Consider the following 26,928-nt stretch of genomic DNA (forward strand, 5'->3'; position numbering starts at 1 on the left):
TCTCATGCTACCACTAGAGTGAAAGCACCGCCAACATTCAAAAGTGACCAGAACATCAGCCAGGAAGCATAAGAACTGAGAAGTGGTCTGTGGTCCCCACCTGCAAAACCACTCCTTTACTGGGGGTGTCTTGCTAATTGCCTATAATTTCCACCTGTTGTCTATTCCATTTGCACAACAGCATGTGAAATTTATTGTCAATCAGTGTTGCTTCCTAAGTGGGCAGTTTGATTTCACAGAAGTGTGATTGACTTGGAGTTACATTGTGTTGTTTAAGTGTTCCCTTTATTTTTTTGAGCAGTGTATATTATTTCTAATACACATGGTGTTGGTGGAAATGTTTAATGATGACAATTAAAGACGTAGATTGAGAGGTAGTGAGTAGATTACGTGGTCTGCGTACCAAATGGTATCCCTATTCCATCTATAGTGCACTACTGTTGGCCAGAACCCTATGTGCCCTGCACTCTTAGACCAAACGGTGCTATCTAGAACCTAAAAGGGTTATGCGGCTGTCCTCATGGGAGAACCCGTTGAAGTAGCCTTTTTGGTTTCAGGTAGAATCCTTTTGGTTCCAGATAGAACCCTTTTGAGTTCCATCTAGATTTTTTTTTTAAAAGGGTTCTACATGGAACCCAAATGAGTTCTTTCTGGATCCAAAATGGGTTCTCCAATAGAGAAAGCCGAAGAACCCTTTTGGAACCCTTTTTTCTAAGACTGTGGTCAAAAGTGGTGCGCAGAATAGGAAATAGGGTATCATTTGGAAATAGGTCTTGGACTAGATCTACATGATCTCTAATACAAACGGTGTGTTAGATAGCATGTCTGGCTACGCTCACCATAATACAACCCTGTTTAATCACATCACTATTGTCACATCCTGACCATAGTAAGTTGTTATTTTCTATGGTAGAGTAGGTCAGGGCGTGACAGGGGGAGTTTGTCCGTTTTTGTATTTCTATGTTTAGTTTCTAGATTTGTATTTCTAGGTTGGTTTTTGTTTGGCATGACCTCCAATTAGAGGCAGCCAGTTGTTGTTGTCTCTAATTGGAGGTCATATTTAGTTGATGGTTGTCCCACTTGTTTTTTGTGAGTGATTATATTTTGTGAGTAGTGTTTGTTCCTCCTGCGTCACGGATGGTTGTTGTGTCCTTCAGTTTATTTTTTGTATTGCATTAAGTTTCACAGTTTAATAAATATGTGGAACGAAACAGACGCTGCATTTTGGTCCGATCATTCAGACAGCCGTGACAACTATAATAATGCATGGGTTCACAGATGAAGCATGCTAATCCATTTGTAGGCCTAAATACACGCACGCACACACACACACACACACACACACACACACACACACACACACACACACACACACACACACACTGTACACCTAGCTACTGCGTAAGCGGTCCATGATCATGGATGAACTTTGCGACGCGTAATGCATTTGCATGGCAACTGATGCAAACAAATATGAATGCTGGATGCTACGTAAATAGAGGAATGTGCAGTGAAGGATTTACTTCAAGACAATAAAGGGTGTGTGTGTGTGTGTGTGTGTGTGTGTGTGTGTGTGTGTGTGTGTGTGTGTGTGTGTGTGTGTGTGTGTGTGTGTGTGTGTGTGTGTGCGGAGAGGGGAGTATGGTGGTGGTCCTATCTGTTGTTGACAACCGTTGATGATGAAGAAGTATTTGTGTTCCATACTGACGCCCACTCATCATGAAGAGGGAAGTGTTATGTGCTTTCTCTCTCTCTCTCTCTTTCGCTCTGTCTCTGTCTCTCTCTTTACCTCGCTCCCTTCTTATCCGTTCATCCGGTTACCTGCTGCGCACTTTGTCCTTCTCCGGTCTCTCTGTCTGTCAAAAACAAACACAGAAATCCAAACATATTTAGAGAGGTCTCTTTTCAAGTCTGTCTAAGTGATTGATTGTAAACAAACATTTCTATCATGATCAAGGTCTTTCAGTATCAAATAGTGAAAATGTTTACTCCAACATTTGATCATTCACTATGACAACCAGAGGATAGCTCTGGTGCCCAAGTGGTTGGTGTCAATCTGTTGTTTCCATGACGTCCTCTATTTCACCTCTTCATCTTTTCTATGCCATTGTTTTGCTCACTCCCTCTGTCATTCTCTTACTTTAAATCTGTCTGTCACACAGTTCAATACAAGTCCATATGTGGTTCATCACCTCTCTCTCTCTCTCTCTCTCTCTCTCTCCACCCCCCCCACCCCCCCCCCCCCCCCCCACCCCCCCACATTCGCCCTGTCGTAGTTGTAATTGTATTTCTCACCTTGTCATCACGGTCTGCTCGGCCTGAAGATCAGAGCTCTGATTGATTATGCACTGTTGGAGTATACACAGACCCACACACACACACTGTCACACACAGACACACACACACACACACTGTCACACACAGACACACACACACACACACACACACACACACACACACACACACACACTGTCACACACAGACACACACACACAGACACACACACACTGTCACACACTGACACACACACACACACACACACACTGTCACACACACACAGATGCACGCGCGCACGCACGCACACACACACACACTGATGCACAAGCACACAGGCACACACACACAGCTGTTGTATGCTTGATCTTCAATAAATTCCTCTTCATCAACCTGTGTGAGTTTCGGTTGTTTCATTCGCCATGTGGCAATGCAGGAGAGGGAGGAGAAGAACGATAGATGGGCACTGAGTCACTGACCTCCATCTAGTCCTGTCATTCTCCTCCGTTACTCATCCTCCGTTCCTCACACAGCTATTCTTCTCACTCTCTGGCTTGCCTGGCAAATGTTTCATCTGTCCACCCGTATATCGCTCCACTACCCCCATCCTCCCATACTGCTTGCTATTCACAGGTTGACGTTTATTTTCATGAGTCTTGTCCTGGAGGCAGAACTGAGCGATTTCCACTAAATGGGCCAGCTATAAAGTCAAAATTGGCTATATTTAAAAATGTATTTAAGGTTAGGGTTAGGCATTAGGGTTAGCAGTATAGTTAAGGTTAGGGTTAAGGTTAGGGTTGGGTTTAAAATCAGATGTGATGACTTTGTGGCTGTGCCAGCTAGGGACCTCTCTGCAGAGCTTCCTCCAGAACAAGACGCTAACCTGCTTGCTATAGCCTACAGTCTGACCCAGGGGCGGACTGGGACCAGAAGTCGTCCTGTGCATTTCTAACACACCTGCCCATGTTTTTCCTCAAGGCCCGCATTAGTAGCCAAATAATGATCATTTTGCACAAAACATTTCCGGCCCTGGCCCATCTATCTAGTCAAACCAAGGACATCAGCAAGAATCCCATTCCAACACTTTAGGACTACAGAACCTATCCGACACAGTGCTTCATCTTCTGTCTTTTCTTGTCATGCTTTTATTGCTGACAGTTGTGATTTGGACAGTCAATTCACCTAAACCAGCCCTTTATGTTAGACTAGGCTACTGATCCTAGGCACAGTGTCCATAAGCAGGCAGAGCTGGAGCCTCTGGGTATTTCATAAGGAAGATCAAAGACTCAACATCGTTATGGTTTTTCACTTCAAAAACATCCCCAGCTGTAAGCTGGGAGTTCATTAGCCTATGTAACAATGTCCTTATCTTCTTACATGAAAAGCTTTGAAAAGCTCCAGGCTTTACAAGAAAAGGGGCGTTCCGTCCTTCACACAGTGAACAAACCACCTCAGCACGCGGGCTCTCCTGGCAATCCCTGGCGAATGGCGGGAAAACGGAACCCCCACGAGGGGCCTGTGCTGAAAATGTATGATTGTGTTGTGTTGAAACTGCACTGCGCTGATACGGAGAGGCAAATCCATATTAACGGAATAGAGGAGTCAGTCAATGAAACGAGGCTATTCTGTCGCGCTCCTTCTCTCTCCCCCCTCCCTCTATCTATCTATTTCTTTCTCTCGCTCCACGTGTTTTTCTTAACCACCGAGGCGAGATAGAATAAATGAGCTTCAGGCAATCTACAAATTAGCCGCCGTCCGTCTCAGCCTAGACAGTTTGTGCATTTGAAGTCAGGAACGGCATGGCGCGGTGGAAGGCGGCATTGCTTCCAACTGTGAGTCACCATCATCATAAGCGACAGCGCGAGATGCTTGACAGAGGGTTCAGGCTGTAATCAATATCATCTCAACCCTCAACGATACTGTGAAGCGCGTGGCACTCGGGATGAATACAGAACGAGGGCTCTCAGCTTGTGTGGTTGTTGTGGGTTAAAGGGGTTCACATGGGTGTGACATGGGCTCATCAGGCATTAGGGGGATACATTACAGAACAATTAAACTGTATGCATCATTAAAGCCAGTGACGAAATGAATGGTGGGGGTCTGAATAGTGTGTGTGTGTGTGTGTGTGTGTGTGTGTGTGTGTGTGTGTGTGTGTGTGTGTGTGTGTGTGTGTGTGTGTGTGTGTGTGTGTCTGTGTCTGTGTGCGTGCATGCGTGCGTGCGTGTGTGTGTATTTAGGCCTACAAATGGATTACCATGCTTCATCCATGAACCCATGCATTATTATAGTGATGTGATTAATTAGGGTGAGCGTAACCAAACATCTAATTTCCCCTCCAACACCATTATCATTTGTGTGTGTGTGTGTGGGGGGGGGGGGGGGGGGGGGGGGTGTATGTGTGAGAGAGAAGGGGAATTGAATCTATATGAGAAAGAATTGTGACGCTATAACAAAGGAGAGATATACAGTATGAGGGCTAGATTTTTGTGGGTACACCAGAAGCTATGCGGATGTCTGCCAACGCGGGTTAACGCTCCATCTGAATGAATCGAGGGCTTCGTCAGTGCAACACAGCCTTGTGTGCTGATGGTCTAAAGGCAGCGGCATTCAGCCCGTCATGCCCAGCAAGCCTCAAAAAACATTTGCATATAAATGACATGCAGTGATGAGAGAGAGAGAGGGAGAGAGAGAGAGTGAGAAAGAGAGAATCAAATCAGAAACTGTATTGTCTAATGGCCTCGTCAAGGAGAAGTGATCTTGTGTAACTGAAATAAATGACACAGACAAAATAGATGAATAACATTGGTCCCTAACTCACAGATCTGCTTCTCTCTCTCTCTCTCTCTCTCTCTCTCTCTCTCTCTCTCTCTCTCTCTCTCTCTCTCTCTCTCTCAGACACACACACACATGCCAACAAAACACTCCTCCAACATTTTGTCCATAAACTTTTACCCAGATCATTTAGCCTTGCTAACCCAGTGGTGTGATGGGATTCATTAGGATCCCCATTAGCCGACGGCGATAGCGACAGCTCTTACTGGGGTCTGACACATAATGAAAAAGACATTACAGACGAAAGACTTTACAATTTACATACATTTAAAAACATGAACATGTAGTGTGTGTGTGCATCTATCAGTTCCCCAGACATGTCAGCACATACACACAACAAGTAGGTCACATGGGGGAGAGGCGATGTGCCGCGAGGTGTTGCTTTCTTTGTTTTTGAAACCAGGTTTGCTGTTCCCTGGCGCTATATGAGATGGAAGGGAGTTCCATGCACTCCTGGCTCTGTATAATACTGTACGTTTCCTTGAATGTGTTCTGGACCCCTGGTGGCATGCCGGGTGAGGTAAGTGTGTGTGCCAGTGCTGTGTGTAAGTTGACTATGCAAACAATTTGGAATTTCCAACACATTATTGTTTCTTATAAAAACAAGAAGTGACTCAGCCAGTCTCTCCTCAACTCTTAGCTAAGAGAGATGGGCATGCATAGTATAAATATTATCCCTCTGATTAGGTCCTATGATTGAGTGTAGTCTGGCCCAGGGGTGTGAAGGTGAACGGAAAGGCACTGGAGTGACGAACCGCCCTTGCTGTCTCTGCCTGGCCGGTTCCCCTCTCTCCACTGGGATTCTCTCTCCACTGGGATTCTCTGCCTCTAACCCTTTTACAGGGGTTAGAGGCAGGGGCTCTTGTGGTGTGGGGGCTGTGCTTTGGCAAAGTGGGCGTCGGACAGGGTATCGTTGGACAGAGCCACAGTGTCTCCTGTCCCCTCCTGTCTCAGCCTCCAGTATTTATGCTGCAGTAGTTTATGTGTCGGGGGGCTAGGGTCAGTCTGTTATATCTGGAGTATTTCTCCTGTCTTATCCGGTGTCATGTGTGAATTTAAGTATGCTCTCTCTAATTCTCTCTCTCTTCCTCTTTTTCTCTCTTCTCTCAGAGGACCTGAGCCCTAGGACCATGCCTCAGGACTACCTCCTTGCTGTCCCCAGGCAATCTGGTCGTGCTGCTGCTCCAGTTTCAACTGTTGTGCCTGCGGCTATGGAACCCTGACCTGTTCACCGGACTTGCTACCTTGTCCCGCACCTGCTGTTTTTGACTCTCTCTCTACCGCACCTGCTGTCTCTAAATCTGAATGATCGGCTATGAAAAGCCAACTGACATTTACTCCTGAGGTGCTGACCTGTTGCCCCCTCGACAACCACTGTGATTATTATTATTTGACCCTGCTGGTCATCTATGAACATTTGAACATCTTGGCCATGTTCTGTTATAATCTCCACCTGGCACAGCCAGAAGAGAACTGGCCACCCCTCAGAGCCTGGTTCCTCTCTAGGTTTCTTCCTAGGTTCCTGCCTTTCTAGGGAGTTTTTCCTAGCCACCGCGCTTCTACATTTGCATTGCTTGCTGTTTGGAATGTGGTGTCAAAAAAGCAGAGCATCTCTTTATTAAGGACAGAGCTCTCTCCATCTTTACAACCATTGAATTTATATGTATTGACCATGACAGTTTACAATCAGGTAACACCAAGTCATTTAGTCTCAACTTGTTCAACAGCCACACAATTCATTACCAGATTCAGCTGAGGTCTAGAACTTAGGGAAGGATTTGTTCCAAATACAATGCTCTTAGTTTTAGAGATGTTCAGGACCAGTTTATTACTGGCCACCCATTCCAAAACTGTAAGAAGAATCGTTAAGGGTCTGAATCTAAAAACGAAATTCCATTCTACATTCCAGCGGGCGGCAGCGGCTCAAAGATAAAACGCTAGCCTATACTCAGTCCCGTTTTTGACAAATTAGCTTTCAGTAACGGGCCGTGGTGAACATTAGCGTTTGCTGTCACCGTGGAAATCCGGTGTGGTAGAACAAAGTCACGTCAAGCCCGGTTTGCTCATCTAGCCGTTAAATAACACCCATTTGTCTCACTTATTGCCCTGACGCCTCCTGCTCAACGATAACAAATGTTGCACAACAAATACATTTTTTTTCTCACTACAGCACTTAAATAACCATTTCTTACTCCAGTGGCTCTGTATAGATACAAAAAAAAAACGTTCTAGCGTATTGTGCTGTAATGTGCTTTGGCGCATGGGGCAGATTGAACAAAAGCAATAGGCTAGATATAATTCTTTACTTTCAATACCAATAAAGGAATAAGGTTGTAGGCCAACATAACCATGTCTAATATAATTTATTTTTTACGTCTTATAATATAGCCAATATTATGACTGTCCCTCACATACAATTGTGCATGAACATACATTGGGATTGGTGGGGGGCTATGTGAGCCATGGCTCTGGGCCTGCAGTGTTGGGGAGAAGTCAACTACATGCAGTTCAACTGGTAAGTACATTTTGTAATAGCTTGGTGGTAGTTGAACTAAATTCAAATCTAAGTAGTGTTTTCAGTAGTTAATTAAGCAATATACCACTGCTAAGGGCTGTTCTTACCCACGACACAAGGCAGATATTGGCCATATACCACAAACGCCCGAGGTGCAAAAATAAAATAAATATGAAAAATGTTCATACCCCCCCCCCCCCCCCCCCCCAAATAGCCTACGCTCCTGTAATAGTCTATACTCAATACGAAACAGCGACTTAAAAGGACAACACATCCACAGACACACTGAACATGATTTGGTTTCCTTGGAGCGCTACTGAGCTATGCGCTGACTTCTCCTTGCTGGTGGACTGCTACCATCTAGCGGTGGAATGTGGCACTACAACCTTTACAGAACAGTCATTTTCTTATCTGATTGAGCACCCTACAATTATGCGGAACAGCAAGTCTGAACAAAACCGGCAGTTCACTTCCGAGTGTAGGTTAGGCTCCCTCCCCTCACACACACCCTCTCGGAAAGGTGTCGGAGAGAGAGAGGCTCAACCAACAAGTTGTGACAAATCCTTTTTTATCAAGGACAAGGGAGTTCGCACAAAACTCAAGTTGGGCGGTGAGAACCATGCAAGTGTTTCACTGAATGGACCGAACGGAAGAATCGATTTGAGTGGAAGTTTCTTTCTCTTCTTCTTTCAGTTGAGTCTGGCATACCTCATCCTCTCGTGTGTAGGCTACCGCCTGCGTGTGTAGGCAGCCGAGGTCCCACCCGAAGACACACTTTTATGCTGTGATTTGTCGGTTGTCTTCTCGGTTCAGGACTGATTTAAAGGATTGGAAATGCCTGGGAACGAGAGAGTTTCTCGTCTCTTGAAAGAGATCATTCAAAAGCCAGGGAACGACGCGTGCGCAGACTGTGGCGCGCCTGGTAAATAGACATTTGCTACTGATGTTCTAGCTTTGCTGCAAAGAACCTTCTAGCCTAGACATTGTAGATGAGAGAGGGTGGGAGTTGGCATGCAACAGGCGCTGACATGTACAGGTAGAAAAATACCTTTAGCCTATTTTAGGCCTATTTGAGTTGCTCTGGGAAATGTAGGAGCAGAATAGGCCTACTTGCATTTTAAATCGATTTTTCATTTGTAACCTAACGGTGAACCAGAATCAGACCTTACACGAGACGTTGGTTCAGCCTAACGGTGCAAAAAGTAAGCATATTGTTTCCAAAAGTATGTATTTCTGTGGGCTTCAGTCTGCAACCAGGTCTCAGAGCATTTCATATTATTCTGTACTTAAATCCGAAACACCATTTAGTATGATATGTTTCGTATTCATTTGTGGATGTCCGTCTCCATTTCGTATGATATGTTACGAATAGCAATTTGTTCAATATGTTCTGAAATGCAATTCGTACAATATTTTACGAATTTGCTAAACTTATGACATGTTACGAATTCAAATTTGTTGTAGCTAATGTTAGCTAGGTCTATTTGTTAGGGGTTAAGGTTAGGAGCTGAACAGGTGTTGTGCCGAAAATCCCCCCCTGCCAGACCCCCCTTCTAATTTCCTTAATTTTGTGGCTAGAGTCAAATACTTTCAGTGGCACACATCAGAGTCAAATACTTTCTATAGAACAAACTTCACGTCAGGATAGGCAACCGAAATGAATAATTCATGTATGTGTGTTATATTAATCAGAGGAGGGAGTAGATGCGGGCGCTGAAGGGGGGGGGGGGGGGGGGGGGGGGGGGGTTCTCCCAGGGCGCCATACAAGCTAGAACCGCCCCATACACTTGAAACAAATAGCCAAACCCGAAAACTGCAGACAAAAATGCTTTCCACTACTAAGATCAGTGAAATGTAGGCTAAACTGACAATGGAGTGAAGAGCAGAAATCTCAACTAGCAAGTCGCAATAATGAAGAACGGGAAGGGGGGCAGAATTCTGGCAGGGGGGAGATTTTCGGCACAACACCGGGCCCGCTCATTATGCAGGATTAGGTGGCCGCCTATGCATGGAGATTGGCGAGGGTGGCATTTTCTGAGCTAAACTGACCAAGACCCACCTCCAACAACACATAAGACCTCACTTAATTGTGCCCAAAAACAATGACATATTTCAACCAATGGCATAATTATGGGCTTTTTAGGTGAGCGCTGATGCCTAACTCTGATAAGCAGTGCCCACTTTGTCAAAGGCAGGGAGGCAAGATATTGATGTATAGATATGTATAGGGGTAAATATACTATATACAGGGTCAGTACCATATTATAATGTACAGGGATACTGGATCTATAGAGGTAGATATGTATAGGGGTAAACATACTATATACAGGGTCAGTACCATATTATAATGTACAGGGATACTGGATCTATAGAGGTAGATATGTATAGGGGTAAACATACTATATACAGGGTCAGTACCATATTATAATGTACAGGGATACTGGATCTATAGAGGTAGATATGTATAGGGGTAAACATACTATATACAGGGTCAGTACCATATTATAATGTACAGGGACACTGGATCTATAGAGGTAGATATGTATAGGGGTAAACATACTATATACAGGGTCAGTACCATATTATAATGTACAGGGATACTGGATCTATAGAGGTAGATATGTATAAGGGTAAACATACTATATACAGGGTCAGTACCATATTATAATGTACAGGGATACTGGATCTATAGAGGTAGATATGTATAGGGGTAAACATACTATATACAGGGTCAGTACCATATTATAATGTACAGGGATACTGGATCTATAGAGGTAGATATGTATAGGGGTAAACATACTATATACAGGGTCAGTACCATATTATAATGTACAGGGATACTGGATCTATAGAGGTAGATATGTATAGGGGTAAACATACTATATACAGGGTCAGTACCATATTATAATGTACAGGGATACTGGATCTATAGAGGTAGATATGTATAGGGGTAAACATACTATATACAGGGTCAGTACCATATTATAATGTACAGGGATACTGGATCTATAGAGGTAGATATGTATAGGGGTAAACATACTATATACAGGGTCAGTACCATATTATAATGTACAGGGATCTATAGAGGTTGGTATGTATAGGGTTAAGGTGACTAGGCATCAGGATAAACAGAGTAGCAGCAGCATATGTAATGATTGTATCCGAGTGGGTGTGTGTAGTCTATAAATGTGTGTGTATGTTATGTGTGTGTGAGTAAATGATGGAGTAAGTGTATTTGTATTTATTATGGATCCCCATTAGCTGACAAAGCAGCAGCTACTCTTCCTGGGGTCCAGCAAAATTAAGTCAGTTTATACAATTTTAAAACATTACAATACATTCACAGATTTCACAACACACTGTGTGCCTTCAGGCCCTTGTTCCACCACTACCACATATCTACAGTACTAAATCCATGTGTATGTGTGTGTATAGTGCGTATGTTATCGTGTGTGTGTATGCATGTGTCTGTGCCAATGTTTGTGTTGCTTCACAGTCCCTTCTGTTCCATAATGCGTATTTTTATCTGTTTTACTGCTTGCATCTGTTACCTGATGTGGAATAGAGTTCCATGCAGTCATGGCTCTATGTAGTACTGTGTGCCTCCCATTGTCTGTTCTGAACTTGGGGACTGTGAAGAGACCTCTGGTGGCTTGTCTTGTGGGGTATGGTATGCATGGGTGTCCAAGCTGTGTGCCAGTACAGACAGACAAGCTCTGTACGTTCAGCTTGTCAATACCTCTCATAAATACAAGTAGTGATAAAGTTCCGATTAATCGGAATGGTCAATTAATTAGGGCCGATTTCAAGTTTTCATAAAAATCGGTAATTGGCATTTTTGGACACCGATTATGGCCAATTACATTGCACTCCGTGAGGAGACTGCCTGGCAGGCTGACTACCTGTTACGCGAGTGCAGCAAGGAGCAAGGTAACTAGCAAGGTAAGTTGCTAGCTAGCATTAAACTTATCTTACAAAAAACAATCAATCTTAACATAATCACTAGTTAACTACGCATGGTTGGTTGATATATTACTAGTTTATCTAGCTTGTCCTGCGTTGCATATAATCGATGCGGTGCCTGTTAATTTATCATCGAATCACAGCCTACTTCGACAAACGGGTGATGATTTAACAAGCACATTCGCGAAAAAGCACTGTCTTTGCACCAATGTGTACCTAACCATAAACATCAATGCCTTTCTTAAAATCAATACACAAGTATATATTTTTAAACCTGCATATTTAGTTAATATTGCCTGCTAACATGAATTTCTTTTAACTAGGGAAATTGTGTCACTTCTCTAGCATTCTGTGCAAGCAGAGTCAGGGTATGTGCAGCAGTTTGGGCCGCCTGGCTCGTTGCGAACTGTGTGAAGACCATTTCTTCCTAACAAAGACCGTAATTAATTTGCCAGAATTGTACATAATTATGACATAACATTGAAGGTTGTGCAATGTAACAGGAATATTTAGACTTAGGGATGCCACCCGTTAGATAAAATACGGAACGGTTCCGTATTTCACTGAAAGAATAAACATTTGTTTTCTAAATGATAGTTTCCGGATTTGACCATATTAATGACCTAAGGCTCGTATTTCTGTGTGTTATTATGTTATAATTAAGTCTATGATTTGATAGAGCAGTCTGACTGAGCGATGGTAGGCAGCAGCAGGCTCATAAGCATTCATTCAAAACAGCACTTTCCTGCGTTTGCCAGCAGCTCTTCGCTGTGCTTCAAGCATTGCGCTGTTTATGACTTCAAGCCTATCAACTCCCGAGATTAGGCTGGCAATACTGTAGTGCCTATAAGAACATCCAATAGTCAAAGGTATATGAAATACAGATGGTATAGAGAGAAATAGTCCTATAATTCCTATAATAACTCCAACCTAAAGCTTCTTACCTGGGAATATTGAAGACTCATGTTAAAAGGAACCACCAGCTTTCATATGTTCTCATGTTCTGAGCAAGGAACTTAAACGTTAGCTTTTTTACATGGTAAATATTGCACTTTTTCTTTCTTCTCCAACACTTTGTTTTTGCATAATTTAAACCAAATTGAACATGTTTCATTGTTTATTTGAGCCTAAATTGATTTTATTGATGTATTATATTAAGTTAAAATAAAAGTGTTCATTCAGTATTGTTGTAATTGTCATTATTACAAATATATATATATAAAAATCGGCCGATTAATCGGTATCAGCTTTTTTGGTCATCCAATAATCGGTATCGGCGTTGAAAAATCATAATCAGTCGACCTCTACTCTGTGTACATCCAAGGGCCAGCCGTGCTGCCCTGTTCTGAGCCAATTGCAATTTTCCTAAGTCCTTTTTTGTGGCACCTGACCACACGACTGAACAGTAGTCCAGGTGCGACAAAACTAGAGTTTGTAGGACCTGTCTTGTTGATAGTGTTGTTAAGAAGGCAGAGCAGCGCTTTATTACAGACAGACTTCTACCCATCTTAGCTAATGTTGTATCAACATGTTTTAACCATGACAGTTTACAATCCAGGGTTACTCCAAGCAGTTTAGTCACCCCCACATTATATTATTTAGTTGAGGTCTAGGGTTTAGTGAGTGATTTGTCCCAAATACAATGCTTTTAGTTTTTAAAATATTTAGGACTAACTTATTCCCTGCCACCCATTCTGAAACGAGCTGCAGCTCTTCATTAAGTGTTGCAGTGATTTGACTCTCTGTAGTAGCTGACATGTATAGTGTTGATTCATCCACATACATAGACACACTGACTTTACTCAGGGCCAGTGGCATGTCCTTAGTAAAGGTTGTGTGTGTTGGAGTGTCAGTGTGTGTCGTGTGTAGGGCCCTGTGAGGGTGCTTACAGACAGTACAACAATAAGAACAAAAGACAAAGGACAACATAGATAGTCTGGGTCGCCATTTTGTTAGCTGTTTGGCAGTCTTATGGCATGAGGACAGAAGCATGCTGGGCAGATGCTGGATACTGCAGTAGTCCCTGGACAAGACATGCACTGACTACACTCACACGTTAATATTGGCATCTGCCAAGTCACTCATAAAATGTAATTTATGTATGGGGAATAGGCCAGTTTAGTACCTAAAGGTCCCAATACACGGGGCAATAACATGCATTTTTAAGTAGCATTCTGTAACAACCGTCGTCAAGAATGGACCAAGGCGCAGTGGGAATGTGGATACTCATAGTTTCTTTTAATAAACTTAAGTAAAGCATCCACAGGCAAAACAATAAACAAAACTCACGACGGCAACAGTGTAGCAGGCTCACAAACGCAGTGCTCACAAACAACTACCCACAACCCCAAAGAAAAACACACACTCCTATATAGGACTCCCAATCAAAGGCAACTCAACACACCTGCCTTCAATTGGGAGTCCCAATCACCAACACAACCATTCACACACACAAAACCCCTGCCACATCCTGACCAAAACTAACACCATTACACCCTCTGCTGGTCAGGACGTGACACATTCAAATCTTTTTGTATTTGATTCCCCCACAGTCTGAAATGCGTGCTGGTTATTAAGGCACATCTAGATGTGAAACAGGCCTACTCAGCGCTCCAGATATCATCATGTGATTATCACAATGAAACAAAGTAGGATATGAAAGGGAACAGCAGTAAGACATTGTGTAGGTTAACACTACTGTAGGCTACCGGATTATTTCCAACAGAACAGACCTATAGGTCAAGGCCTACCGCAATGTAGACCAACACAGTGTTTCTGTGGCCTACGCTGACTTTGTCTGTGGGGATAAAACGGTGTAGTAGGTTAAGATACACACACACTCCGTGGGTTGGTAGCTGGCCCTGCACCAGGCTGTGTCAGGTAGATAAGATAGGTGTGGTCAAGCTAAAGTAAACACAGGTATGAGCCAATCGAGGGAGATGGGAGACATTCAGTAGAAAGATGAAGGTTTCTCTTCCCTGACTGCCTTCATATCTGCTCTGAAGGTATGTGGACCAGCACTTTGTACTGAGTTGTAGTGTGGTATGTTGTTGTCCATCCTATACACCTTATCATTGGATCTTTACAGAGAATCTGCTCCTTGCTCAAGAGGACAAAGGTCAAAGCAAGCATTCCAATGTTCTCTATGTGAAATGTCGATTTTTCTAAAGGTATTCCATTTGATCTATTACCACAAACTCCCAATGAAACCACATACCTCTCTCTGTTGTTCTCTGTTCTTCCTCTTCCTCTCTCTCTCTCTCTCTCTCTCTCTCTCTCCATCCATCCCTCCATCAGATCCTAGTTGGGGCTCCTGTTCCTTAGGAGTGTTCATCTGTGTTCAGTGTTCCGGGATCCACAGGAATATTCCCGACATCGGAATGAAGGTCAAATCCCTCGGCCTCTCCCGCTGGGAAGACCAGGAAGTAAAGGTGAGCTGCTCACCAAAATCCCCCAAAACGGAATATTCGCAAACATACATTTCTTCAAATCCAATCGGCTCTGGGTTCAGTACTATTTTAAATCATTTCAAATGCTTTATCTGTGCTTGATTGAGCTTGCCTGGCTTAACAGACAGATAGAGTAGTCCCAAAATGGCAAACCCCGCCCATCTGTCACTCCAGGCAGACTAGAGCCGACGCTCAAAGCACTTGAAAGATTTTAAATAGTATTTGAACCCAGGTCTGAATCCATGACTATACATAGTCATTTATGACTGAGCCATAACTCAGTGATGAACTTGATATGAATATGAAATGATTTCAGACAGGCTTTGTTCCATCCATCCTCTGTCTGAAGAATAGGACATTATCCTGTAGAAAATGAATGGTTATGCTGCATATATCACATTCAAAACAATCCACTCAAACACTGGAAGGAATTGTCTGTGTCTAGCTAATACACGGTATGACACATGCAATCATGACTCATCCGCCCGTTTGTTCTCTCTCAACTTCTCTCTTTCTTTGCGGGGGGGGGGGGGGTGTGTGTGTGTGTGTGTGTGTGTGTGTGTGTGTGTGTGTGTGTGTGTGTGTGTGTGTGTGTGTGTGTGTGTGTGTGTGTGTGTTACAGTTCATGGCGGAGAATGGGAACGAAATGATGAAGCAGAAATATGAGGCGGTTGTTCCTGTCTACTACTACAAACCTACCCACAAAGACTGCCAGTAAGTGTGTCTGTGCATGTGTGGTGTGTGTGTGTGGTGACCATGGCAACGTGACCATTGTAATAATGACATTGTGATGAGGGGGATATTTTTGGGGACTCATGGCAAAGAGGCGCTGGCTAAGGCAGGATACTGAAAGGAACACACACACACACACACACACACACACACACTGTCTATTCTCTATCATGATCAATCCATTAGAAAGACATTAGGATGACGTTGATTTCCTGTTTGATGTGTAGGAGGAGGAATCATTGAGTTTCAGTCATGTGTTTTAGACTAGTTATAGGATAGGTTTCCTTGGTCATTATTTCCTCTCTCTCTCTCTCTCTCTCTCTCTCTCTCTCTCTCAATTCAATTTAAGGGCTTTATTGGCATGGGAAACAAATGTTTATATTGCCAAAGCAAGTGAAATAGATAATAAATAAAAGTGAAATAAACCATCAAAAATGTACTGTAAACATTACACTCACAGAAGTTCCAAAATAAGGACATTTCATATGTCATATTATGTCTATATACAGTGTTGTAACGATGTGCAAATAGTTAAAGTACAAAAGGGTAAATAACTAAACATAAATATGGGTTGTATTTACAATGGTGTTTGTTCTTCACTGGTTGACCTTTTCTTGTGGCAACAGGTCAGAAATCTTGCTGTTGTGATGGAACACTGTGGTATTTCACCCAGTAGATATGGGAGTTTATCAAAATTGGATTTGTTTTCTAATTCTTTGTGGGTCTGTGTAATCTGAGGGAAATATGTGTCTCTAATATGGTCATACATTTGGCAGGAGGTTAGGAAGTGCAGCTCAGTTTCCACCTCATCGTGTGGGCAGTGTGCACATAGCCTGTCTTCTCTTGAGAGCCAGGTCTGCCTACGGCGGCCTTTCTCAATAGCAAGGCTATGCTCACTGAGTCTGTACATAGTCAAAGCTTACCTTAATTTTGGGTCAGTCACAGTAATCAGGTATTCTGCCACTGTGTACTCTCTGTTTAGGGCCAAATAGCATTCTAGTTTGCTCTGTTTTTTGTAAATTCTTGCCAATGTGTCAAGTAATTATCTTTTTGTTTTCTCATGATTTGGTTGGGTCTAATTGCGTTGCTGTCCTGGGGCTCTGTGGGTTCTGTTGTGTTTGTGAACAGAGCCCCAGGACCAGCTTGCTTAGGGGAGTCTTCTCCAGGTTCATCTCTCTGTAGGTGATGACTTTGTACACTGAGAATATTGTTGCAGAATTCAGCATGCAGAGTCTCAATTTGGTGATTGTCCCATTTTGTGAATTCTTAGTTGGTGAGCGGACCCCAGACTTCACAACCATAAAGTGCAATGGGTTCTATAACTGATTCAAGTATTTTTTAGCCAGATCTTAATTGGTATGTCGAAGTTTATGTTCCTTTTGATGGCATAGAAGACTCTTCTTGCCTTGTCTCTCAGATCGTTCACAGCTTTGTGGAAGTTACCTGTGGCTCTGATGTTTAGGCCGAGGTATGGATCGTTTTTTGTGTGCTCTAGGGCAACGGTGTCTGAATCATTCCTGCGCCTGTCTCCCGAATCATTCATACCAGCGTGACAGAAATAGTGAGATAACAACCGTCTCAGTGTGTTTTGTGTTTTGGCCCCTTTCGCCAGGGTTTTAGACAGAAAACATTCTCTGCTGTTATGTGGCAGGTAATCTTGGGACTATCATGAATCCTTATGTCGTGTTTTAATGAGTGTCAGAGATACCTGGTGTTTTCTGTGTGTTTGATGGTTTGTTTGAATGCATGTAGTCGGTTGTTACTGTCAAGTGTTTATCTCCCGCTAGGACCGATGGCTTGTCTCGTCAGTTTCGTCTCACTGTCGTCTCGTCTGCGTCTCGTAATCAGCAGCGCTAATCCTTTCATCAGCTCTCTGGGCTTCCCAGCAGTCATCAGACAGCAGCATGGACACACACCCACACAAGCGCGCACACACACAAGCACACACACACACACACACACACACACACACACACACACACACACACACACACACACACACACACACACACACACACACACACACACACACACACACATACATGCATAAACGCACACACCTCCCATCTGGTTATTATGTAGTCTGTCTGATTGCTGTACTTGACATGGAAGGTTGTGTCTGAAGAGATGGAGGGAGGGAGGAGAGAGTGAGAGAGAGAAAGAGGGAGAGTGCTTCTCTTTGTCTCTGAAGCTGTACACTGATCCCAGCTCTAATGTTAATGAACACTTCACATTTTCCTGTTCTCTGACTCTGAGCCTCGTGAGGTCAGGCCCAGTGCCGTGGTACAGTGGTATCAGTAGTGTTCTCTGACTCTGAGCCTCGTGAGGTCAGGCCCAGTGCCGTGGTACAGTGGTATCAGTAGTGTTCTCTGACTCTGAGCCTCGTGAGGTCAGGCCCAGTGCCGTGGTACAGTGGTATCAGTAGTGTTCTCTGACTCTGAGCCTCGTGAGGTCAGGCCCAGTGCCGTGTACAGTGGTATCAGTAGTGTTCTCTGACTCTGAGCCTCGTGAGGTCAGGCCCGGTGCCGTGGTACAGTGGTATCAGTAGTGTTCTCTGACTCTGAGCCTCGTGAGGTCAGGCCCAGTGCCGTGGTACAGTGGTATCAGTAGTGTTCTCTGACTCTGAGCCTCGTGAGGTCAGGCCCAGTGCCGTGTACAGTGGTATCAGTAGTGTTCTCTGACTCTGAGCCTCGTGAGGTCAGGCCCAGTGCCGTGGTACAGTGGTATCAGTAGTGTTCTCTGACTCTGAGCCTCGTGAGGTCAGGCCCAGTGCCGTGTACAGTGGTATCAGTAGTGTTCTCTGACTCTGAGCCTCGTGAGGTCAGGCCCAGTGCCGTGGTACAGTGGTATCAGTAGTGTTCTCTGACTCTGAGCCTCGTGAGGTCAGGCCCAGTGGTGTTGTTTTGGTGAGCACTGAGGAAGGCATATATATCGACATCCTCAGAACCTTTTAAAATGTCTGAAATAAACAGTTATTTCATGTAGAATCAGTCCCATGGGAGGGGGTATAAGAGAGCAAGCTCCGAGAGAGAGCGCTGTAAGGGAGGGAGGGAGGGAGAAAGGGAGGGTTAAGGACTGACCCTGTTGTACTCCTGTCTCCTACTGCTGTCTCCATCCCTCCATCCCTCTCGCTCCTCCCTCCATCCCTCTCTCTCCCTCTTCCCTCCATCCCTCTCTCTCTCTCTCTTCCCTCCATCCCTCTCTCTTTCTCTCTTCCCTCCATCCCTCTCTCTCTTCCCTCCATCCCTCTCTCTCTCTCTCTTCCCTCCATCCCTCTCTCTCTCTCTTCCCTCCATCCCTCTCTCTCTCTCTCTTCCCTCCATCCCTCTCTCTCTCTTCCCTCCATCCCTCGCTCTCTCTTCCCTCCATCCCTCTCTCTCTGTTCACTCAATCCCTCTCTCTTCCCTCCATCCCTCTCTCTCTCTTCCCTCCATCCCTCTCTCTTCCCTCATCCCTCTCTCTCTCTCTTCCCTCCATCCCTCTCTCTCTCTCTTCCCTCCATCCCTCTCTCTCTCTCTTCCCTCCATCCCTCTCTCTCTCCATCCCTCTCTCTCTCTCTTCCCTCCCTCCATCCCTCTCTCTCTCTCTTCCCTCCATCCCTCTCTCTCTCTTCCCTCCATCCCTCTCTCTCTCTTCCCTCCATCTCTCTCACTCTCTTCCCTCCATCCCTCTCTCCCTCTTCCCTCCATCCCTCTCTCCCTCTTCCCTCCATCCCTCTCTCCCTCTTCCCTCCATCCCTCTCTCCCTCTTCCCTCCATCCCTCTCACTCTCTCTTCCCTCCATCCCTCTCTCCCTCTCTTCCCTCCATCCCTCTCTCTCTCTCTCTCTTCCCTCCATCCCTCTCTCTCTCTCTCTCTTCCCTCCATCCCTCTCTCTCTCTTCCCTCCATCCCTCTCCCTCTTTTCCCTCCATCCCTCTCTCTCTCTTCCCTCCATCCCTCCCGCTCTCTTCCCTCCATCCCTCTCTTCCCTCCATCCTCTCTCCCCTCCATCCTCTCTCCCTCTCTTCCCTCCATCCCTCTCTCTCTCTCTCTCTCTTCCCTCCATCCCTCTCTTCCCTCCATCCTCTCTCCCTCTCTTCCCTCCATCCCTCCATCCCTCTCCTTCTCTTCCCTACATCCCTCTCCCTCTCTTCCCTCCATCCCTCTCCTTCTCTTCCCTACATCCCTCTCCCTCTCCTACATCCCTCTCTCACTCTCTTCCCTCCATCCCTCTCGCTCTCTCTTCCCTCCATCCCTCTCGCTCTCTCTTCCCTCCATCCCTCTCGCTCTCTCTTCCCTCCATCCCTCTCTCTCTCTTCCCTCCATCCCTCTCTCTCTCTTCCCTCCATTACTCTCGCTCTCTTCCCTCCATCCCTCTCTCTCTCTTCCCTCCATCCCTCTCTCTCTCTTCCCTCCATTACTCTCGCTCTCTTCCCTCCATCCCTCTCTTCCCTCCATCCTCTCTCCCTCTCTTCCCTCCATCCCTCTCTCTCTCTCTCTCTCTTCCCTCCATCCCTCTCTCACTCTCTTCCCTCCATCCCTCTCGCTCTCTCTTCCCTCCATCCCTCTCGCTCTCTCTTCCCTCCATCCCTCTCGCTCTCTCTTCCCTCCATCCCTCTCTCTCTCTTCCCTCCATCCCTCTCTCTCTCTTCCCTCCATTACTCTCGCTCTCTTCCCTCCATCCCTCTCTTCCCTCCATCCTCTCTCCCTCTCTTCCCTCCATCCCTCTCTCTCTCTCTCTCTCTTCCCTCATCCCTCTCGCTCTCTCTTCCCTCCATCCCTCTCTCTCTCTTCCCTCCATCCCTCTCGCTCTCTCTTCCCTCCATCCCTCTCTCCCTCTCTTCCCTACATCCCTCTCCCTCTCTTCCTTACATCCCTCTCTCCCTCTCTTCCCTCCATCCCTCTCTCCCTCTCTTCCCTCCATCCCTCTCTCACTCTCTTCCCTCCATCCCTCTCGCTCTCTCTTCCCTCCATCCCTCTCGCTCTCTCTTCCCTCCATCCCTCGCTCCCTGTCTTCCCTCCATCCCTCTCTCTCTCTTCCCTCCATCCCTCTCTCCCTCTCTTCCCTACATCCCTCTCCCTCTCTTCCCTACATCCCTCTCCTTCTCTTCCCTCCATCCCTCTCCCTCTCTTCCCTACATCCCTCTCCCTCTCTTCCCTACATCCCTCTCCTTCTCTTCCCTACATCCCTCTCCCTCTCTTCCCTCCATCCCTCTCCCTCTCTTCCCTCCATCCCTCTCACTCTCAGTTCAGAGGTTTATAGAAGCCCCTGTATCTCTGTACGCTGGAAGGGGACAATTAGGCAGCTCTTAGGAAGGACTCACACAGACATCCATGCATACAGACACACTCTCTCTCTCTCTCTCTCTCTCTCTCTCCCTCTCTCTCTACACACAGCACACACACACCACACTATTCACATGATCACTGTGTTTATAGCAGCTCCGCAGAGAAACAGGTGTAGAGCTCAGACCTAAGCTTAGTTACCACTGTTCTACACCTGGCCTTACAGAGAGTATCTGTTCTATACCTGGCCTACAGAGAGTATCTGTTCTATACCTGGTCTACAGAGAGTATCTGTTCTATACCTGGCCTACAGAGAGTATCTGTTCTATACCTGGCCTACAGAGAGTATCTGTTCTATACCTGGCCTACAGAGAGTATCTGTTCTATACCTGGCCTACAGAGAGTATCTGTTCTATACCTGGCCTACAGAGAGTATCTGTTCTATACCTGGCCTACAGAGAGTATCTGTTCTATACCTGGCCTACAGAGAGTATCTGTTCTACACCTGGCCTTACAGAGAGTATCTGTTCTATACCTGGCCTACAGAGAGTATCTGTTCTATACCTGGCCTTACAGAGAGTATCTGTTCTATTCCTGGCCTACAGAGAGTATCTGTTCTATACCTGGCCTACAGAGAGTATCTGTTCTATACCTGGCCTACAGAGAGTATCTGTTCTATTCCTGGCCTACAGAGAGTATCTGTTCTATACCTGGCCTACAGAGAGTATCTGTCCTATACCTGGCCTACAGAGAGTATCTGTCCAACACCTGGTCTACAGAGAGGATCTGTTCTATACCTGGCCTACAGAGAGTATCTGTTCTACACCTGGCCTACAGAGAGTATCTGTTCTATTCCTGGCCTACAGAGAGTATCTGTTCTATACCTGGCCTACAGAGAGTATCTGTTCTATACCTGGCCTACAGAGAGTATCTGTTCTACAGCTGGCCTACAGACAGTATCTGTCCAACACCTGGCCTACAGAGAGTATCTGTCCAACACCTGGCCTACAGAGAGTATCTGTGATATACCTGGCCTACAGAGAGTATCTGTTCTATACCTGGCCTACAGAGAGTATCTGTCCAACACCTGGCCTACAGAGAGTATCTGTCCAACACCTGGCCTACAGAGAGTATCTGTTCTATACCTGGCCTACAGAGAGTATCTGTTCTATACCTGGCCTACAGAGTATCTGTTCTATACCTGGTCTACAGAGAGTAGCTGTTCTATACCTGGCCTACAGAGAGTATCTGTTCTATACCTGGCCTACAGAGAGTATCTGTTCTATACCTGGCCTACAGAGAGTATCTGTTCTATACCTGGCCTACGGAGAGTATCTGTTCTACACCTGGCCTACGGAGAGTATCTGTTCAACACCTGGCCTACCGAGAGTATCTGTTCTACACCTGGTCTACAGAGAGTATCTGTTCTACTCCTGGCCTACAGAGAGTATTTGTCCTATACCTGGCCTTCAGAGAGTATCTGTTCTATACCTGGCCTACAGAGAGTATCTGTTCTATACCTGGCCTACAGAGAGTATCTGTTCTATACCTGGTCTACAGAGAGTATCTGTTCTATACCTGGCCTACAGAGAGTATCTGTTCTATACCTGGTCTACAGAGAGTATCTGTTCTATACCTGGCCTACAGAGAGTATCTGTTCTATACCTGGCCTACAGAGAGTATCTGTTCTATACCTGGTCTCCAGAGAGTATCTGTTCTATACCTGGCCCACAGAGAGTATCTGTTCTATACCTGGCCTACAGAGAGTATCTGTTCTATACCTGGCCTACAGAGAGTATCTGTTCTATACCTGGCCTACAGAGAGTATCTGTTCTATACCTGGTCTACAGAGAGTATCTGTTCTATACCTGGTCTACAGAGAGTATCTGTTCTACACCTGGCCTACAGAGAGTATCTGTCCTCACAAATGCTCAAATGTAACACTCACTGTAACACTCACTGTAACACTCACTGTAACACTCTGTTCTGCTGTTCTCACAATGACCATAATTAGTTAGTATACGTTTTGTGTGTAGAGCTTTCATGTAGTTTGGTTGTCTGGGGATTTTGTGTGTGTGTGTGTGTGTGTGTGTGTGTGTGTGTGTGTCCAGGGTCCTGAGGGAGCAGTGGATCAGAGCGAAGTACGAGAGGAAAGAGTTTTCAGGGGAAGGGAAGAAATGGACCTATGAGGAGGGTGAGGACACACACACACACACAAACACACACACACACAACGCATCACACACTCATGCTCACATACACACACACACACAGATATGCACTGATGAGAAGCTTGTCACTGTGTCACTGACAGGAACGAGGGATGGAATGTTGATGAAAAGGGGGCGGGACAACGGCCAGTTCCTCAACCGACGATTCGTTCTCTCAGAAAGAGAGGGGACACTGAAATACTTCACCAAGTATGATGTAAGTCTGACTATGATACTTGCTATGATACTCAGGTGCATCTGTTTCTTGAAGTGTTTCTACATCTTGATTGGAGTCCACCTGTGGTAAATTCAATTGATCTGACATGATTTGGAAAGGCACACACCTGTCTATTTATGGTCCCACAGTTGACAGTGCATGTCAGAGCAAAAACCAAGCTATGAGGTCAAAAGAATTGTCCTTAGAGCTCCGAGACAGGATTGTGTCGAGGCACAGAACTGGGGAAGGGTACCAAAACATTTCTGCAGCATTGAAGGTCCCCAAGAACACAGTGGCCTCTATAATTCTTCAATGGAAGAAGTTTGGAACCACCAAGACTCTTCCTAGACCTGGCCGCCCAGCCAAACTGAACAATCTGGGGAGAAGGGCCTTGGTCAGGGAGGTAACCAAGAATCTGATGAGTTCCTCTGTGAAGATGGGAGAATCTTCCAGAAGGACTACCATCTCTGCAGCACTCCACCAATCAGGCCTTTGTGGTGGAGTGGCCAGATGGAAGCTACTCCTCAGTAAAAGGCACATGACAGCCCGCTTGGAGTTTGCCAAAAGGCACCTAAAGGACTCAGACCCTGAGAAACAAGATGCTCTGGTCTGAATGCCAAGCGTCACATCTGGAGGAAACCTGCGGTGAAGCATGTTGGTGGCAGCATTATGCTGTGGGGATGTTTTTCAGCGGCAGGGACTGGGAGACTAGTCAGGATCGAGGGAAAGATGAACGGAGCAAAGTACAGAGAGATCCTTGATGAAAACCTGCTCCATGGGGCTCAGGACCTCAGACTGGGATGAAGGTTCACCTTCCAACAGGACAACAACCCCAAAGCACACAGCCAAGACAACGTAGGTGTGGCTTCGGGACAGGTCTCTGAATGTCCTTGAGTGGCCCAGCCAGAGCCCGGACATGAACCCGATCTAACATCTCTGTTGAGATCTGTGCAGCGACACTTACCATCCAACCTGACAGAGCTTGAGAGGATCTGCAGAGAAGAATAGGAGAAACTCCTCAAATACAGGTGTGCCAAACTTGTAGCGTCATACCCAAGAAGACTCAAGGCTGTAATCGCTGCCAAAGGTGCTTCAACAAAGTACTGAGTAAAGGGTCTGAATACTTATGTAAATGTGTTATATTGTTTGATTTTTCTTATACATTTGCAAACATGTATAAAAAACAGTTTTTGCTTTGTCATTTTGGGGTATTGTGTGTAGATTGATAAGGGGAAAAAGTAATTGAATCCTTTTTAGAATGAGGCTATAACGTAACAAAATGTGGAAAAAGTCAAGGGGTCTGAATACTTTCTGAATGCACTGTTATAATCATACAAATACTGAGAAAAACTGTTTTAGCTTTGATACTGTTCTGCAGCCTGCCCTACCCTGTAGGACACACAACACACACACCTTCCTAACCACTGAGTCACAGGAAGGCCTGCCACGTTACAATACAGCAAGTTCAGACAACCCCCCCACCCCCCCCCCCCCCCCCGTGTGTCTCTGCTACCAAAACCTGCCAACTCTGTCTCAGTTTAACAGTATTAAACCTATTAGAGACAAATCCTGTGCTAAGTACTGCAGTTGTCACATTAAACTTTGTTAAGTAACTTTGTGTCTAATACCTAACTCTTTTGGCTTCCAGAAAGTATTTCACTTTGCATTTTACAACAGTGAAAGGGGATTGAGAGTGAGTGAGTGAGTGAGTGAGTGAGTGAGTGAGTGAGTGAGTGAGTGAGTGAGTGAGTGAGTGAGTGAGTGAGTGAGTGAGTGAGTGAGTGAGTGAGTGAGTGAGAGTGAGTGAGTGAGATGCAGTGTGGGTGCTACTGTGAGTCGAGTCGAGTGCCTGGGGGAAGGCAATGCCTACTTACACAGTCAGCCGAGGAAGTGTTTAGTTGTAGTTCTCATGGAAACCTTCCAATTGGGTTGCACTTGGAGAGTCCTGAAGTCTATCAGATGTCCAGGTATGCCTCCTGGGGATTTGAAAGGGGATTAAGCCAACTTGTCTAAGTTACTCTTGTATTCGTTCCACTTAAGCTGTTGTAGCCCATTTGTTCTCCTTCTAAAGTGCTAATTCAACCCCCCAATGAGTCCTTGGCATATACAGTAACTACTGTTGGCAAAGTATTATTCATAATATACAAAGGCAGTGCTTGTGTCAACAAAGATGTGCAGCTCCTCCACCTAAAACCTAGACCACGGGTAGACAACCCTCCAGGAGAGATTCCGGGTGCACCCTACCCCTCTCTCCCCCTTACCTCCACTCCCCCTTCAGCCACCCATCCACACCTTACCTGCCACCCTACCCTCCAACGTCCCTCCACCACCCCTCTGTTCTCCTCTTTTCATCCCCCTCTCACCATCCCTAACTCTCCCTCCCCTCTCTCCACCCCTAACTCTCTAACTCCTCCCCCTCTCACCCCCCTAACTCTCTCTCTCCCTCCCCTCTCACCCCCATAACTATCTCTTTCCCTCCCCTCTCTCCACCCCTAACTCTCTAACTCCTCCCCCTCTCACCCCCCTAACTCTCTCTCTCCCTCCCCTCTCACCCCCATAACTATCTCTTTCCCTCCCCTCTCACCACCCCTAACTCTCTCTCTCCCTCCCCTCTCACCACTCCTAACTCTCTCTCTCCCTCCCCTCTCTCCACCCCTAACTCTCTCCCTCCCCTCTCTCCACCCCTAACTCTCTCTCTCCCTCCCCTCTAACCATCCCTAACTCTCCCTCCCCTCTCTCCACCCCTAACTCTCTCTCTCCCTCCCCTCTAACCATCCCTAACTCTCCCTCCCCTCTCTCCACCCCTAACTGTCTCCCCTCCCTCTCTACACCCCTACTATAACTCTCTCTCCCTCCACCACCCCTAACTCTCTCTGTCCCTCCCGTCTCTCCAGGCCAAGGAGCCTAAAGCGGTGATCAAGGTGGACTCTATCAACGCAGCCTTCCAGCCAGAGAAGATAGGTAACCCCAACGGACTACAGATCACCTACCTGAAAGACTACAGCACCAGAAACATCTTCCTCTACCACGACAACGGCAAGGTAGCTGTGTGGGGGTGTGTCTGTCACTGTATATGGATGTGTATGGATCAATTCAGCAAAGTAGCTCACTCCTTCCTCTCTCTATTTCTCTTTCTCTCCATCCCTCCATCAGGAGATAGTAGACTGGTTCAACTCTATAAGGGCCATCCAGCTCCACTATCTAAAGGTGGCCTTCCCAGGGGCTAATGATGCAGAGGTGAGTACACACACACACACACACACACACACACGGACGCATACAAGTACACACACAATATCACTCTGTATTTAATCATATTTTTCAGCTGATGCCCAAATTGACCCGCAACTTTCTGAAGGAGGGCTATATGGAAAAAACAGGACCCAGGGTAAGTTTAAACACCCATGCGCGCGAGAACACACACTCACACGTTTATTTTACTATCGTTGTGGGGACCAAACAATTGATTC

The 26,928-nt window shown here is 45.7% G+C and overlaps 1 protein-coding gene across 1 annotated transcript in view; it reads left to right on the forward strand.

Annotated features, from left to right (window-relative positions):
* The first annotated feature begins 8,101 nt into the window (after window positions 1-8,101).
* The window catches only part of LOC106594511 (arf-GAP with dual PH domain-containing protein 1), a 38,669-nt gene continuing 19,842 nt past the window's right edge, over window positions 8,102-26,928 (forward strand). The window contains exons 1-8 of the mRNA XM_045691001.2: window positions 8,102-8,543; window positions 14,882-15,015; window positions 15,656-15,747; window positions 23,143-23,225; window positions 23,346-23,458; window positions 26,353-26,499; window positions 26,612-26,695; window positions 26,784-26,846. Of these exons, the coding sequence (XP_045546957.1) occupies window positions 8,456-8,543; window positions 14,882-15,015; window positions 15,656-15,747; window positions 23,143-23,225; window positions 23,346-23,458; window positions 26,353-26,499; window positions 26,612-26,695; window positions 26,784-26,846 (804 nt within the window). The 5' untranslated portion in view covers window positions 8,102-8,455. The remainder of the gene's footprint in view (window positions 8,544-14,881; window positions 15,016-15,655; window positions 15,748-23,142; window positions 23,226-23,345; window positions 23,459-26,352; window positions 26,500-26,611; window positions 26,696-26,783; window positions 26,847-26,928) is intronic.

This window comes from Salmo salar, chromosome 12 (assembly GCF_965601325.2).
Source record: "Salmo salar chromosome 12, fSalSal1, whole genome shotgun sequence".
In the NCBI taxonomy this organism is placed as follows: domain Eukaryota; kingdom Metazoa; phylum Chordata; class Actinopteri; order Salmoniformes; family Salmonidae; genus Salmo; species Salmo salar.